Source organism: Eptatretus burgeri, chromosome 8 (assembly GCF_056783735.1).
Source record: "Eptatretus burgeri isolate ZD-2024b chromosome 8, Ebu_testis_v1, whole genome shotgun sequence".
NCBI lineage: Eukaryota > Metazoa > Chordata > Myxini > Myxiniformes > Myxinidae > Eptatretus > Eptatretus burgeri.
The window spans coordinates 44,618,086-44,635,675 of record NC_140968.1 but is presented as its reverse complement, the minus strand read 5'-3'; the positions used below and the strand labels follow the sequence as shown (position 1 = coordinate 44,635,675).

The window sequence follows — 17,590 nt, the reverse complement described above, 5'->3', positions numbered from 1 at the left end:
AAAAAAAAAAAAAAAAAAAAAAAAAATTAAGAAAGGTAAAACTCAGTTGTCCCCCCAAGAACGACAGAAAATAATTCAAATACTTGGTTCAGGGTTTCAAAAGTTTTAACATCTTTTTTCCTAAATAAATACAAGTATGGAAGCAATTGATAGTATCTATGATTTGGATGATACTATTATTATCTCAAACTCCACTAAAAAAGAAGATTACTTCAAGGTAAATGCAATAACTGGAACAGACTGGAATACAAATGGTACAAAAAGTTTTGAAATAAATAATCAACAAACCTATTTGAATCTCTCCGAAAGTTTCTTGTTGTGTAAATTTAAATTCACTAAGGCTGGGAATAACACAAACGCTACACTTGTAAATGATTTCTTCTGGAAAATGTTTGATAATGTGCGATTGTATATTGGAACACAAGAAGTTGAAGCGGTTGATTATGTCTCTGCTGTATCTGAAATGATGAAATTTACACTCTATACATTCAGTGATAGAATGGGAAAGGGGTCTGTCGAAGGTTTTATTCCTGATATGTCAACGGGAACAAACACAGACCCTGGATATATTCAAAGGAAAGGAATGTATAATGATGATACAAAAGCAGAAAATAGTTTTACTGTGGCAGTTCCTCTTAAAGGTATATTTGGATTTTGTGATTATGATAAAGTTCTGTATGGTCTTAAAATTAGATTTCAACTACAAAGGAATGATAATGAAAATAGATTGCTTTTTGGTGTTGGTAGTGCTTTTGGTGAACAGAATAAATTTGTAATTGAGGAGATGAGTTGGTATATCAGTGAATATACTCCTAATCTTAAAACAGAAGAGATGTTGAATCGAAGACTTAACTCAAAGAAACCACTCAGTGTATCATACCTCAAAAGAAGATGTCAACACGTTAAACTCAATCAAACTACTTACACGTGGAATTTGGGTGTTCTGGAAGGAAAGCCACGATATCTGTGGATGATTTTTAAAAAGCCAGATGGTGATACTGCGACTGATAAGAATAATGCATTGAGTGATAATGCTAAGGTGAAACAACTTCGCGTTTCTCTAGATGGAACATTTTATCCACGAGATAGATTGGAAATTAATTGGGAAAAAAATGATTTTGCTGAAGCATACAAGTCTTACCAAAAGGTGTGTGAAAGTAATGGAAATAAAGAACCTATTTTGGATATGACAGCATTTAAAAGTTTGTATACAATCTATGCGTTTGACCTGAGCGCTCAAAAGGAAACTATAAAGTCTAATCGAGTGGATACTTCCCTATACATTGAAAGAGGAGAGAGTGAAGAAGTTGATACATATTGTTTGCTTTTGGAAGAAACAGAATTGCAGATTAATACAGATAATGGTGTGATGATTAGTCTCACATAATTTTTTGTTAAATAAATGAGTGGCAAAGTACCAACTGGGGTATATGTTAATCAAATCAATCTTCATAAACTATCATCTTGTGTTCAAAATCAAAAGCCTTGTACGATTAACGTTAATACAATTCAGAGAAAAGGAGCAGTAAGAATTGATGTTTTGCTCACAAGAGAACAGGTTAAAATCTTGAATGACACTGGCTCACTTAAAATTAAAATGACAAAACCAATGTTGAAAAAATATTCAATAAGAGAGACGAGTGGAGGATTTCTCCCATTTCTAATTCCTTTATTTGCTGGTTTAAGTGCGGTTGGAGCATTGACGGGTGGTATTTCAACAGCGGTCAAAACTGCCAACGAAAGGAAGGCTCAACTCCAGGCTCAAAAAGAATTGGAAAGACATAACAAAGAGTTGGAGAAACAAATTAGTGGAAGTGGTGTAATTGTAGATTTTGCTGAAAAACTTGAAGGTCTGCCTGATAAAGCGAGATTGTTAGTTGGAGATATGCTTTCTTCTATAGCACAAGCAGGTGTAAAATTAACGAAAAGAGGTAATGGATTATATCTTTCTAATAAATAAATGAGCATTGATGAGTGGTTGAAAGAATTTGGAAAGAATACAACATCAAATTTACAACTTGCCAAATATTGTAAGAAATTAAAAATTCATAATGTGGTTATTTGTATGAGAGATGAATTAACAAATGTGCCGAAACATACAAAGAATATTATTATGAACTTAGAAGATAATAATGGGAACGGTTCTCATTGGGTTTGTATTTTTAATAGTCAAGACAAATATTATTTTGATAGTTTTGGTCTTCCACCACCTGTTGAAGTCATAAAATTCTTAGAGAATGGTGTTTATCAAACATTTCAAGTCCAAGAATTAAATTCCAAGTGTTGTGGTCAATTATGTCTATATGTGTTATTTCAACTCAACAAAAATAAAAAATTTTATGATATTATTTTTAATCTAATATAAATGACTTATGTTGGTAAAGATGGTTCTATCTTTGGTGTATCTCAAGAACTGGATATTGATTTATCAAATTATTATACAAAGGCACAGGCTGAACGACATAAATATAACATAAACAAAAATATTAACATGAAAAATGCTTATAAATTAAAAAATTATCCAAGCCCGACTGACGCGAATGACTTGGTGAGATTAAGCGATTTATCACAATATATATATATATATACTTAAATAAAACGGCTGTGTATTCCAAAGATACAGAAGTGTTGATGTTATCTCCAGGTCATACAGAATTCACAGTTCGAATTAAAATAAATTTTTATAAAGAAGGGCGTATCGTTTGTATGAGAATAGAACAATGGGGGTATGATATGAATGATTTAGGGTATAATTGGTCATTTAAAATTAACCTCGAAGACCTGGAACAATTAAATCAGTCTCGTAAGGAAGAATATTATCCACTTGGGATCGAGAATGAGTTTTGTGGAGCCACGATTAGTAAACAACAAATAAAAGAATTTAATAAGGGTAAATATAATAATGGTTTTGCCCTTGTTTATCTCATGAAAACAGAAAAAACAGGATTATATATAATAAGTAAGGAAATACAAAATGATTTAACTATGGGAAGATGGGGAGGTGTTTCGTGCCATAATATTATTCTAACATATATTTCTAATACATAAATGACAGCAAAAAGGCTTCAAGAAAATTATCATTTCTGTGTCCAAGCATACCTTCAAGAAAAGGGTATTCGGTATTTTAATAAATATGTTCTACAACATAAGAATGAGGTATTTTCAATAAAAGATTGGCATTATGCTGATGTTGATAAACCAACAACTTTAGATTTAATTAGAATGTTAAATAATGAAAAAATTATAAAGTTAAGAAAAGGTAAGGCTCTTTTAGAAATTCAAAAGAAATTTTATTGGTTTCCTGTTGTAAAAAAAATTATTTTGGATACAGGAATAACAAGAAATCCTGATGAATATATGTATAATATTCTATGGGGTGTAAACGATTCAAGGATAGTAAGGGATGAGGAAGGAGTTGAAGAAGAGAGGGAAGAGGAGGAAAAGGAGAAGGAGGAGAGGGAGAAGAAAGAGAAGGAGGAAAGAGAGAGAATAAATAAATATTATAGTATGGAAACCAGTGAGATTCAAAAAAGAATAGAGGTATTACAGAAAATAACTCAACCCACCGAGGAGGAATACAAAGAATTAACAAGTCTATTTGCAATACTTTCGACAAAACTATTGGCATCGTCAAGCTATTCATTTTAATAAGTTTTTTCTTAAATAAATGGAGGAGAGAGTGAAGGCATTTCTTAGGATTCTTTATGTTTTAAAAATTAAGATTCAAATGTGCATGTTGGAAACTAAAAAGGTTTTTGCACTCTGCAGGAATTTTTCTCATAAATAAATGAGTTATTGTCTCAAATGTAAAAAGAAAACTAATACTAAAAATATTTCATATATTAAAAGTAAAAATAACAGGGTTATACAAAAAGGTATATGTTTGGTGTGTGGTTCAAAAAAAAAATCAATTTATCTCCAAACACAAACTCGGAGGAGATATACAAAAGTTTTTATCAGGAAGTAAATTTACAACTACTGGAATACCAGGGGAATTACATCTTCCAGGGTATTCTTTCTGTGGTCCAGGCACAAACTTGGATAAAAGATTAGATGAGGCAGACAATCCTAAATCCTGGAGTAAACCAATCAATAGAGTTGATGAAGTGTGCATGAGACACGATATTGATTATGGGAATACCACAACGTTGGAAGAAAAGCATGAAGCCGATAGAGAAATGTTGTATAATTTGTCTCTGATACAAAATCCAACCTTGAGAGAAAAAGTTGATAGGTTCATCGTGAAGAAGATGATTAGTGCTAAATTGAAACTTGGACTTGGAAATTCAAAAAACTTATAGGCTCTAATGATGCCATTAAGACTGAAGAGCAATTAGCTGATGAATTACATAAACCAATATTCACAAAGTTTCAGAGAAGGAAAGTTTATTCTAAGGAAGTTGATTATATCTGGTCTGCTGATTTGATTGAACTCAATAATGATAAGGGGTACAAGTATGCTTTAACCGTTATTGATTTGAGGAGTAGATATGCGTGGGTTGTCCCTTTAAAAAACAAAACAGGTAATACTCTTATGTTCGCTTTTCAACAGATATTTAATAAAAGTAAGAGAAAACCTAAAAAATTGTGGACTGATGAGGGTAGAGAGTTTTATAACAAGACATTTATGAATTTTCTAAAAAATAACAGTATTGCATTATACAGTACCTTCAATGAAGGGAAGGCAGTTGTTGTTGAACGTTTTAATCGTACCTTAAAAGAGAGACTATATAAAAAATTCACACAACTCGGTTCACAACAATGGTCATCTTTTATTCAGGATATTGTGGATAAGTATAATGACACGATTCACACGTCAACAAATATGAAACCATCAGAAACATTTCCAAAATTAAAATATGAAAAAGAGATTAATGTCAGAAAACCTAAGTTCAAAGTTGGTGATATCGTAAGAATATATAGGTGGAAATCTCATTTTGAAAAGGGTTTTACTGAACGATGGACGAAAGAACTTTTTAAAATTGTTGATGTAATAGATACAGTTCCTTGGACTTATAAAATATATGATTTGGAAGGGGAAGAGATTTTAGGTTCATTTTATTCACAGGAATTACAAAAGACAAAACTAAGCAGATAATACACCTTTGTGGACACTCGAGGGCCAAGTCCGAGGTGTATAACAGTATATAATGTGTGTCAAGGGGTGGACGTTCTTACATCTGTGAACCCCAAACACAGAATCCTCAACTGAATAGTCAAGGCTTAACTTTTGTTTGTTGATGTGTATGTGTGTGTGTGTGTCCCAACCCTCACATTCAAAATCTCAACCCCAACTCAATCCTCACCCAACACAGTCTTTTTCAACATGAGATTTCCACCTATATATATATATATATATATATATTTTACGTTTTTTTTTTTTTCTCTTCTTCCAATTCTGTCTTTTAAGGCTTTCAGGTTTGATGACATAGAAAGAGGGAGTAAGAACTTTCTTGATAGGTTTAAATCCCAAAGAGTGGTAGCATTTCAAGTCTTCAAAATAACCCCAACTTTCCAAGTCTCCAAGGTAGTTATTTAAACCATCAAGGCAGAACTCATTTACTGATTTTTTCAAAATTTGTGAGTCTCCAAGGTAGTTCCCATATTTAGAACCATCTTGGCAGAACCCTTTTCCTGAGTCTCCAAGGTAGTTATTTAAACCATCAAGGCAGAACTCATTTACTGATTTTTTCAAAATTTGTGAATCTCCAAGGTAAAACTTGTATTCTGGCTCATCAACGTATAACTTGTTCAGTGGGTATTGTCTTGATAACTCACAATGAGTACTATTGCTGTAAAACTCTTTTTCAGGATTTTGCTGGTCTCCAAGGTATAACTCTTTGGTTGGGTCATCAAGGACGAACTCGTTCTGTGGGTCTTGGTCGCTCATAAGGTCTTCAACCAAGCCAACAATTTCACCCCAAGTTGTAGCAAAAGCAGTATTTTCATTTTGTATTTCAGATACAATTTCCTGTGAGAGAAAATAATAATGTATTAATTAAGTTATTTAATTATTAAATGAGTATGCTTCAATCAAAGTTTGAAAATAGGAAAATAAAAATCTTACCTCAACAGATAAGAGGTTTGAATCCAGTTCATCAACTTGAAGGTTTAGTTCCATACAAGACAGAGAGTTCCAAGGAACACCAAAGTCATCCCACTCAAGGTCTTGGTCGCTCATAAGGTCTTCAACCAAGTCAACAATTTCGCTCCAAGTTGTAGCAAAAGCAGTATTTTCATTTTGTATTTCAGATACAATTTCCTGTGAGAGAAAATAATAATGTATTAATTAAGTTATTTAATTATTAAATGAGTATGCTTCAATCAAAGTTTGAAAATAGGAAAATAAAAATCTTACCTCAACAGATAAGAGGTTTGAATCCAGTTCATCAACTTGAAGGTTTAGTTCCATACAAGACAGAGAGTTCGAGGCAAGCACACAGCACACCATTGCCAGCAAAAACAAATGTTTAAAATGGAGCCTGGGTTTGAAGCTTTTATAGAGAAAGACTGGTGGGTGTGGTTTCCTTTGGAAATTCCCTGGGCAAGCCTAGGCAAGCCTTCATTGGGAAATTTTTCAAAACCATAACATCCTGTAATTTTCTAGTGATTTCTTTGAGTCAGAGATGAACTGGAAATGATGTAAGAGTGGGCGGGGCTTAGCAAAAGTAGGCGGGGCTTAGGAAAAGTGGGCGTGGCTTAGAAAAATACCTTATGAAAAGTGGGCGGAGCTTAGCAAAAGTGGGCGGGGCTTAGGAAAAGTGGGCGTGGCTTAGAAAAAATACCCCATGAAAAGTGGGGGGAGCTTCGCAAAAGTGGGCGGGGCTTAGGAAAAGTGGGCGTGGCTTAGAAAAACCTCATGAAAAGTGGGCGGGGCTTAGCAAAAGTGGGCGGGGCTTAAAGAAAAGTGGGCGGGGCTTAACAAAAAAATAACCTGTGGCTCAGGAGGTGGTCAAACAAGAGCATTAAGAGAAGTTTATCATTTCGTAATGACACAAAAGGGGTATCTTAAAAAATATAAAGATTCAAATGTTTTGTTTGTCAATATTTTAGATGGGGATTATTGTGCAAAGAAAATTAAACTATTGAAGGAATTTGAGAATGAACAAATCTTTATAGGTTCAATGAGTGAGCTGTTCAACCCCCAGGTGTTCAATTCAATGAGGTTCAACCTCCAAGTTAAAAGGGGAGACAAATAAATATACCTTGGGATAAAAAGGGGGTTTATTTTTAAGGAAAAAAAAGGGAATCGCTGAAAATCCCCCATTCATTTACATGGGGAAAAGTGAGCCAGAATCAGTATTCTTACCCTACTCATATTGCCTCAATCACCGTCATTTGAATGAGCATACCCCTATCCAGGGATATTCGCGCACTGACTGACACTTTCATGTTTCACATTTTTTATTTTACTGTTAAATATGGCAAAGATAATCAATTTAAAAGTCATTCATAACATTCTAGTCGGCAACAGAATTATTGTAATACCAATATTTGCCAGATACCTTGATAATAAGTTGCGAAATTACATTTTAAACTTTGTTGGTGTTTGCTGAAAGTTGGTCCAAACCCCAGTCTCAAGAATGATTCTTGCGCGTACATTGTAATTATGTTATTATTATTTGTAATTTCACACCAACAAAATAATCATCGCCTTGATGGGTACATGTAGTTATATAGTTATAATCATGCAACACTCCTCTCATTAATAAGCACATTTGAAATATCAATGTTCATACATAGGTTTAATCAGAATCACTGTCTGAACTGTCTCCAGCAGGATAGTCTGTTCCTGCAGGAAGTGGACCATCATCATCTGATTCGTCCTCATCATCAGTCGGTGAACCTTCAACAATATCTATTAATTGTTGTGGAAGTACATCTCCGTCATACCATAATGGCTCCATTTTGCCATCAACCATGGCCATCAGTAGCCAGAGGGATATCAGGATCAGTGAAATGCGCTCTCTTACATCTTCCAACCTGGTAATTCACTCTCCTGATATGTTGCTCTCACGATTTTCGGCATGGAGGGAGATGAGCCATATCAATGTTGTGTGAAGTTTTGATTGATGTGTCATTATCTGTCACACAACTAGCTCATCTTAAGGAAGCGTGCTTCATCAACTCTGCACATGCGCGGCCTTTCGTAAATGGCACACGTGAACTCGTCAAGATCGTCTCCGAGCTCTGTAGGTACATGCCAGGAGTCTCCCAGCCCAGCAAGCACTGGCACAAATTTGGGCATCTGCAATAGTTTCTTGAGAGGTTTCACTTTTCCTAATCCTTTGAAGGCGCTTGTGGAGACGCATCCACTGTATGCATGGAGATGTACAGTGTTGCTGGGTTTAACCTCGTGACATATCACTCACATTTATCAGTTTTTTTGTTTCCAGTGCCAGTGTCAAACAAGATGGTGACATCACCGAGTGTGGGTGCATAGTGGAGAAGTATAAAGAATACATCAGTGTCTGGACTCTTCACCCTCAAGTACTTGTAACTCTAATTACTACCATGTTTACAATATAGGATGATACGCGAATCAGATTCCTCCTGGGTTGACTTGAGCATGGGAATTTCTCTTCTATGTGTTGAGAGACCATCATCAGATGTCAGGGGGTATGCAGTGCCTTCACAGATTACAGTCACTTGTCTTCCTTGTAGCTTCTTGGCATATGCATCTTGGCTCCAGAGTCGAGTGAGTAGTGCAATAAACTGTTGCTTGTTGACATCATTGCCCAAGAACAATTTCCAGTCAGATGGTTTGTTGGTGTTCTCCCCTTTGATAATCAGTTTTACACCACAACTTCGTCTAAGCCGCTCCATTGCTTTGACAGAGTTAGGCCTGTCGGAGTCTGTGCTGAACACAACATCACCTATCGGTGGCATTATATCAAACACTTTGGAACATATCTGGCTAAAGTTTCCTGGTGTTTCTTTCATGTGGTAGAATACAGCATTACCATCATGAATTACTAGCGTTTCACTTGATTGGGGTACCGCAGCATCCTCGTGGCCCTTTGTGAGATAATGCAACGCCTTAGACTTGTCCGTCTTTGCTAAGAAACCATCAGCAGTCCCTATACTGTATGGCACAGGAGTTAATGGGTCTGTCATCAGTTCCTTAAGATCCAGTTGTACAGCTTGGCTTCGGGATTTCATAAGGAGTTGGAAGGCGACATTTCCTTGTTGTTTGTACTGCACAACTCTATTCATTGTTGTCTTTACCTTGCTTTTCTTACTCATGTCTCCTAGAGTCATTCGGTTCATGCGCTTTACTGGCTCAAAGAAGTCCTTTTCAGTCTCCAGACGTGAAGCAATAAATACTTCCTTTGCCTCTCTACCTGCTTGTTCTGCACGGAGTAATCTTTCTGTACAGCTAATGATGCAGCAGCACCTGATGAGAGAATCAGCAGTTGATCTGGACTATCTCCAGTGAATGGATTCAGGAAAGTCTCCACTGCCTCCATTGTTCTGCACACCAGCTTTTCACTTTTCAATACTTCTGCAGGACGTAAATCACGGTGTTTGATTCCTTTGGTGGATCCCGACAACATATCGGCCATACTGAGCATCGTGTTCACATACTGTGATCTGGCATGTGTTGTTCTCACCCAACGTTGGGAGGCATCATGATTGGTCAGAACACCTGACTCACCAGCACCACTTCCACCTGCACTGCCATGGGATTTGGCATGACGCATGAATGATTCCTCCATGGTTTTATCAATGGCACATCGATTTCCAGGAATGAAAGAACAAGCAACACTGATTGCACCTCTCTTCATCAACTCTGTGGCTCCTGGATGGGATATTTCGATATTTGCAATAAACAAAGAGAAGAATGTAAGATATCTGGCATAGTTCTGGCCTCCAAAACTAAAGAATAATCAGACATCAGATGAAGACAATGGGCGTAGAGAAGGAAGTCATTGTGCTTCACAGCATGTGTGTGTTAACACCAGCCAAACGTGGTCCATGTGCGATACCCACAATTGAGCAGTTGTACCAAGGTTTCCTGTCTTGGAATCATCCCGATATTGCATAAATCCCTCGATGTACCTTTCAACTCCTCATCTGCAAGTGCTGTATTCATGGTTTCCTCAGATGGGGTATGTGTGATATCATATAGAACCTTCTTTGATTGTTTTGTTAGAGATGCAAACACATCAGCTTCATTATGGCTTGCCAGATATTGTGAAAGAAGAAGTCTCTCAAGACATTCCACCATGACTTTGTGCCAGTTCATTGCTCTGTCATCATGTTTCCCTGACAGCACACCCTCGATGGAACCAGATGCTATTAAGCCTGCTTCCAACAGTAGGTCAGAGAGCCCTGATCCATTCATCTTCTTTCCAATCATCTTCATGTAGGCACATATCAGGTGGAACGTCCCAATGAGGATGATGTGCTTCTCGTACCTGACCTGGTTGCTCCAAACGAGGGGATAAGCCTTCATACATACCCCCAAGTCAAACGTAGTGATGGTGTACCTCTGCTTGACTTCATTTGTGGCTTCTTCAGCATAACGTAAACACTCCTGTACTGTTTTATAGTCAGTAATGGGGCTAGCTATGACAGGGTAGTAATCTATGGTGGTGAGAGTCTCGGGTCTCTGACCAGTCATTGAGATGAATCCTGTCCATCCAGGTACTTGTTGTGACATACAATTTTGTTGTCGTATCAGCATCCACAAGAAATGGTTGATTCTGGCTTTGTGTTGGGCATCTTCACCACCGGGGTATGTTCGCTGCTCAGTCGTTATCTGAGGACTCCTACGCTGGGTGACATAACAATCTCGATGACATTCAGATGATTCGATGTCAAGAGAGCGTTGTATTGTTGTCATATTCCATGGAATGGATAGTATTTCTACACGGGTACCTCCGTGGTCCTCTGGTCTCCCTTCTATATCCTGCAGCATGATACCATGGGCAGTGTGGATTGATCCCATTCCAGTAAGATTATTTAGTAGTTGATCAAAGTTGTCAAATTCAGAGTGAAAGACAGAAGGTGCATCTGGAGAACGGATGATTTGAGTTGACAACAAATTTGAAGTTTCATCCACAGCCTGTACGAGAGCTGTTTCTAGTTCCAATGAAAATGAGTAGTTCTCAGAATGTCCCATTCGATTCAGTAAGGTGATCAGTCGCTCACTCCTGAACAGGTGGCGGAGTGTCATGCATATCAACATGTGTTTTGGGAGTTTCCACTCACCATTGGTAGCTGCTCGACAAATGTCTTGTCCTATTGAGTATACCAGTCGATGTGACTTCGATGTACGAGTGGTGGCTTTTCCACCTATCACAAAGCTGAGAAATTTCTCGAGTTGTGATGGTACGATATCCTTCACATCTCCAAGATGTTGAGCAGTTGGTGGCCATTTTAGTTCATTGGGCAAAGCAAAACTGTCAAAAATCACCCAACGCTGGTATGTTCCAGCGTCTTGTATCATATATGTCAAAGCTGGCTGGTATGCTTGTCGGACTGCATTGTTCACGTCAATGTCAGAACTATAAACTATATAGGACTGCATTTTTGCTGTGGATTATGTTTGCAGAAGGCCAATCTGTCCTTGTACTCTTCGTGTTTTCAAGTTTGATTTTGAAGTTTGATTTTGAAGTTTTCTCCACGGAAGTTTGGATTTGCAAACTCTGTGAGTTCCAAGCTGACTATGTATGTCTTGACAAGATCAGTTAGTTTCACCATCTTCTTGTCTCGGAGAACATCAGTGTCGATGACCTCACACACATCGTGAAATGCATGATTATGAGCCTCCGTCAGTTGAACTTGCTTATCTTTGTTCTGGACATTGCTACTTCTCCACTTTTCTGGCTTCTGTAGGTACTTTGTCCTGCATGACTTGTGAAATTTGGCTTCACATGCAAACAGATCCTGGCATCTAATCCATGTGAGCAGTTTTTCATCATTTTTCTTCTCAGCTATCTCTATAATTGTTTGCCAACCATCAGAAATAAAGCTACCCATGCCCTCGGTAGTCCACGCCCCCTTGCTTTTAACTTTTTCCTTCCTTCAAAATTGCAAAAAATACAGTCTGGTGCAAACAACATATGATCTGCTGAACTGCGTCTGCTTGGTCGGGAACATGATGGTTCTCGTGAATCTGAGTGTGTAGCCAAACGATTGATGTTCATGGTGAAACGCTGACAACACACCCTATGATAACCATGATGATGCTCTTTTATGACATCAGGAATAAGATAACCCGTGTCCTTCATCTGAACAGAACCTGCATGTTGGGTGAGTCTCTTATAATGAATCTCTTTCAATTTATCCAATTTTTGGTAACCATCCTCATTTGCAGGTAATTGTAGCAATGGTCCACATTGTAATCCTGTGACATGCACAATGCACACTGGCGAACTACAATCTTGGCCACCCTTTGATCGCTTTGGGGGAGGCGCATTCTCGTCACCGAGGTCTGAGGAATTAGACATCATTCTGGTGCAATATGAAAATAGAAAAACAAGAAAGAACTGTAGAATAAAATCAAAGTGGAAATATTGACTTGTCAAGCTTAATTAATTTTTCTTCGAGTACGAGATTCTGTAATATAAAACAAAACTTATCAGTAAAAGAAAAAATGTGCAACATTAAAGTGTCAGTCAGTACGCCAATATCCCTGGATAGGGGTATGCTCATTCAAATGACTGTGATTGAGGCAAATGTATTGTAACAACTTATCAGACATATGAAAATAAGCAGAATAGTGTTGTGGTTGACGAAATTCACAAACCACCATTCAGGTCCCTTAGGTGAGATATCTCTGTAAGTATATGTGTAGTTAGGCCCAAACCCGTTGTTTAGAGGGAATAAATGTCATTCATGCGGGCTGCGACCCTTTTAGATAGCCGTTTTTCTTTTACTATCTTTATTTTGGACCAGCCGCCATTACTACCACCACCAACCACGTCTCAACAGCCATCACACAACAACCACCAACCACAACGCCGCTTCACGACAACAGCCACGACCTTTACCGTCACAACTCGCCACCATCGTATCACCACCATTCTTGCGCCACTTGTGGGCACCGATACTGGACTCGTGCAGGGCGCGCACCGAGCAGCGTGTTCAGAAACATCACAGACTTTCCAAAGAAAACGGATCAAAAACGACTCACGCCCACTTCTGTTCCGTCCTATCGGTGAGCGTGGGGCGATTTGGCCCCGCCTCCAGGGCGTTGGAGTGTGGTCGCTATATGCAAATTCATGGATCAAAAAGCATTCACGCCCACTTTTCCTCGGTCCAATGGGGAGCCAGTTAGAGGTGAAGGGTCGGAGGTAAAGGGTCGAAGGTGAAGGAGCGAGGCCATGGGGCATATAAGGGGCTGCGTTCGTCAGTCAAGGAAGTGAAGAGTTCGCGGTTGGGAGTTCGCGGAGCCAGTGAAGAGTTGGGACGAGTCAAGAGAGGAGACGGAGAGGGCGATTGGACGAAGCTGTGGAGAGGTGGCGGCGGCGAAGGCGGTCGAGGGGGTGCTCGCGTCGGATTCGGGGAGCTGCGGAGGGAGAGGCCGGCGGCGCGACCGAGGTCGTGGTGGAGACGCTCGTCGCGGGACCCGAGACAGGGAGATATCCTCCATCCCCCGAGCATCAACAACCCCCTCCTGTTTCCCCCCGCACTGAGATAGTGCGACAAGGGGGCCCCTTTCCCACCCCCTACCAGACACTGTCCGCGAGGCCCGCGGAGTTGGGGCGCCACCGCCACTTTGCGTCTCATCAGACGGGTAGGCCCGACGCGGTCTCGGCCCCAGGCCCGCCTACCCCCCTCATCCTTGAGGGTGGTCCTTTTCTTTTGCTTTGGGTATATGTGTTGTCGGCGCCGTCTGTGAAGTAAAATTGTATATGTGTGCTTTCCGTGTGCCATCGCGAAATAAATGTGAATTATGTTGAACTGTTTTCCCGTTTTGCTTCGTCTTTTCTTTCATTGAATCTCCATCTTACTTCACGTAAAGGGTTGGTCGTGGGCTTAATACGCCCGATAATTAATCGAACCGTCGAGGCCGACGATAACACCGCTCGGTTATCCCGATAGTACGGAACGGGTCGCTTAAAGTGGCCCGTGTCCGAAGTCGACCTGCGGCGAGGTGCGATCGCCCGGTCTACCCTCCGTGTGGGTACTTAGGTAGGTCGAATTTGGCGAACAACCCTATCCCACGCGGGGGGCCGATTGGCACGATCGTGGTGAGGCCGAAAGGTCCACCCGTGACTAGTTCCCGGCGTTAGTCCGAGAGGGTCACGACTGGATTGTCCGTCCGGTGGGCGACGTGCCGCGATTCGAGTTACGTGGCCGTTCGCACGCCGGCGGGCGCGAATCCGCAACAATAGCATCAGCTATTATTTGGTCTATCACACGTGAACATTGACCTTCATTGAGCCATTCTACAAGTTGATATGATGAGGCAAAGAAATCATGACCAACGCGGAACAGCGATGAGCGGTTTTTAGTGTACCATTAGTTATAGGGTCAAAACCGGAAGTGCATCCCTATATTTTCAATGTTAACATTCGATTTCTTATTCAGCACATTCAGCGGATTCAGAAAAAAACATAGGTTCATTGAGATGTGGTGGGGGGGGGGGGTGCATGGGAGGCACATGTCGCCCATGGCCTATTTCATTTTGCCTTCAATTTCACATCTTCACTTTCTTCATCACAAAGTCATACTGGCTTTCAATTAACGTTTTTCAAACAATTAATTTTAATGCAGAAAAAGTTTATAATTGAAAAAAGCTGAACTTACTATTCATCGGAAAAGGCGACGTTTCGGGAAGAATCCACTCGCCTTGGTCACGGCAGATGAGGAAATGAGGAAGAAGCTGGAAAACTGCCACGTGACATCCAACCTGCTTCGATTTAATTACCAAGATTCATCGATTTAATTAATTAATTTAATTGCATCGATTTTTTTTTTACCAACATTCATCGATTTAATTAATTTTAATGATCATCCAGTTGTACACAATGAATTATATACGGATACATTAACACTCATGCTGGACTTTCACCAACTGTTTGATCTGTTTGGTTCTTGTCTGGCTAAGAGAACAGCAAAACATTCGTTTGTTCCAAACGCTTTTGAGACACAGACAGAATGGGATATGATGGGAGTGAAGAACATGCAGTTTTTACAAAGTTTGGAATAATTTGTAATGTAAGGCAAGAATCTTGGCAACTTACGTTCCAACCGGTAGGATGGTTTCATTCGAGGGGTGGAGGGGAGTTAACGAGCACCTCTTCTGAGGGGTCTTCGGAAAAAAACAATAAAAATATAAAAGAATAAATGCATTTATATCTTCATGAGTTTGATAACTTGTTCAGGAAAGGGCACAGAAGGGAATGCACTGAAGGAATAGGTAATGACGAAAAGGTGAATAATCCAGTCGAGGGAAGTTAAACTTCTTGTGATTTAACATGCATAGTGATGACTATGTCAATAAGTTTCCTTCCCACCAAAGTTATAACTCGAACGGGCAATCGGGAGAGCGCATACCTTCGCCGCCGCTACTTTTTTCAGAGCACATTTGAAAAACGTCATTTAAAAACGTCCATGACGTCAAAACCATCAGTCCGATGGACGTCATTGAGGGCAGTCCAACAAAATGGAATGATAAACAGTGAAAAAAATCGTAAGTTAAAAAATGACCTCATCTTGTGACGTCATTTTGACGCACTTCCAATGACGTCACCACCAATCGCGGACTACCATCCTGAAAGCTCTTATTTCACGGAACATTTTAACGTTGGTTTCATGTCAAATGCTCCATTAGATCTGAAGTTATGCCTACAAGTATATTTTGACCTTGAGTGTGACCTTGACCATAGAGTTAATTTGCAAAACGTGTTCATAAATCAGCAGATATTTTGGTACTGATCATTTTGCCTGGATTTGGGACAATTTCCTTCACAAATTACATAGATATTTGAATATAAAATATCAGGACATTTCAGCCACAATTGAAAAACGTTATGTTCAAACGTCAATGACGTCATAACGGTCAGTCCGAACGACGCCAAATTTGGTGTGTGACGTCCTTAAGGTAAGTCCTACAAAACGCTATGATCAAAACTGATAAGGTCGAAAATTGAAAATTTACATCATCTTGTGACGTCATTGTGACGCACTTCTGATGACGTCACGTCAAATCGGACACCACGTACCCGAAAGGTATTTCGTCATGGAACAATATGGCGTTGGTTGCATGTCGATAGCTGTCTTATGAAGGAAGTTATGCTCAAAAGTTTGTTTTTGACCTTTTCATGACCTTGACCTTTGACCCAATTGCTCACAAAATCTAATCAAATCGTCCTTGGATAATCACGAATCATTCCACCAATTTTCATGCAATTCGGTTTCATACTTTCTGAGTTATGCGAATAACAAACAAACACACATATTCACAAATAAATACACAGCGACCAAAACATAACCTTTCGCAGAATGCGAAGGTCATTACAATTATCTCCACATTACAAGAACAGTCTTCTTCATCGAAGGAAGTATTAACAGCAATGTCTATTAAAGAACAAGTGGCAAAATGTTTTTCAACTTAACGTCCCAATCTTGGGGTTTGCTGTCTTTGCACCCAATGTGTTCACCCCAACTGTCCAAAGTATAGAAGAGTGCTTACATAGTTGAAGGTCCTGCATGTGGTATGACCTGTCAACACCATGATGTTTCTGATCTTGCTGTTGCTGTTGCAGCCACTCAGTAACATGTTGCTTGTGTTGCTGTTTCAGCCTGTGATCACAATGACGGTTCTGTTTTTTCCTGCAGCCCCTCAACACCGTGCTGCTTCTGTTGCTGCTGTTGCTCCTTTCGACCCTGTTTACCCGAAAGACCTTTAGACCCCACAAGACCCTTTAAACTCCTATGTATCCTTTGACCTCTTTGACATTTATACCCACAGATCCTTTAGACCCGTTGAGACCACATAGATCCATTTTGATCCCTTTTTTGTAAGAGCCCGTATGACCTTTACACCGTTTGAACTGCTTCGACCACTTCAGCACTCTTTGCACACACCACAATAACATCAAAATAGTCTTTTTGCAACACACACTACTCTTTTCAGCAGGTGATGTGCAAACTCGTTCCTCCCAGAGGGTGGTAAACTGTGCTGGTGACCTTATCTAATCGAAAACTACTTGGAAAAACGACAACTGAAATGAAATCAGATTCCTGAAAGTTGTACAACACAAAATAGAGCCTCTCCCCCTCCTCACCTGTGAACCTGGTGTTCCTGTCCTCAATTAAAATCGTCATCGGAACAAAGACATTCATTGTCCCCATCCTCACAATGAAATCCGTCATCGTCACAATCACATTCGTCGTCTCCATCGTCACAATCACATTCGTCGTCATCGTCGCAACCACATCCGTCGTCTCCATCATCACAATCACATTCCTCGTCTTCTGAATCCAATCGGTCATCATCATCTTCCACATCTTTATCCTCCCCATCAGACTCATCTTCTCCATCAACTTTCTTCTCCATTCTGTGAACACACAAGAAAAACCAGAACTTCGTTTGAGAGAACGTTTCTCTGTGAAGTACAAATGTATCAAT

General features: G+C 39.5%; 2 protein-coding genes and 1 long non-coding RNA gene across 5 annotated transcripts in view; all 3 read right to left on the bottom strand.

Moving 5' to 3' along the window:
* Positions 1-17,590, bottom strand: part of LOC147021633 (uncharacterized) — a 39,445-nt gene that overhangs the window by 11,593 nt on the left and 10,262 nt on the right. The window contains exons 3-4 of one of the 3 annotated variants that reach the window (XR_015060591.1): positions 16,652-17,519; positions 14,764-15,268 (exon numbers count right to left, since the gene is read on the bottom strand). Coding sequence is in view for 1 of the 3 variants with exons in the window: in XM_085890406.1 (XP_085746532.1) it covers positions 17,270-17,519 (250 nt within the window). In the remaining 2 variants the exon portion in view is untranslated. Of the gene's footprint in view, positions 1-14,763; positions 17,520-17,590 lie in introns of those variants that run through there. The other 2 variants (XR_015060590.1, XM_085890406.1) reach the window with 2 other exon arrangements.
* LOC147021635 (uncharacterized) lies at positions 5,056-7,216 on the bottom strand. The gene is made up of 2 exons (XR_015060872.1): positions 6,068-7,216; positions 5,056-5,971 (listed from the first exon to the last, which is right to left on the bottom strand). It is a non-coding gene; the product is annotated as an uncharacterized LOC147021635 (long non-coding RNA).
* LOC147021634 (uncharacterized) lies at positions 7,640-14,075 on the bottom strand. The gene has a single exon (XM_085891806.1). It carries the CDS (start codon positions 11,534-11,536, stop codon positions 9,956-9,958), a length of 1,581 nt encoding a protein of 526 aa, XP_085747932.1. The 5' UTR covers positions 11,537-14,075; the 3' UTR covers positions 7,640-9,955.

What these genes read in the sequence shown, in the direction of transcription:
- LOC147021634 (XM_085891806.1), bottom strand. Translation starts at nt 11,536, where the DNA reads ATGCAGTCCTATATAGTTTATAGTTCTGACATTGACGTGAACAATGCA.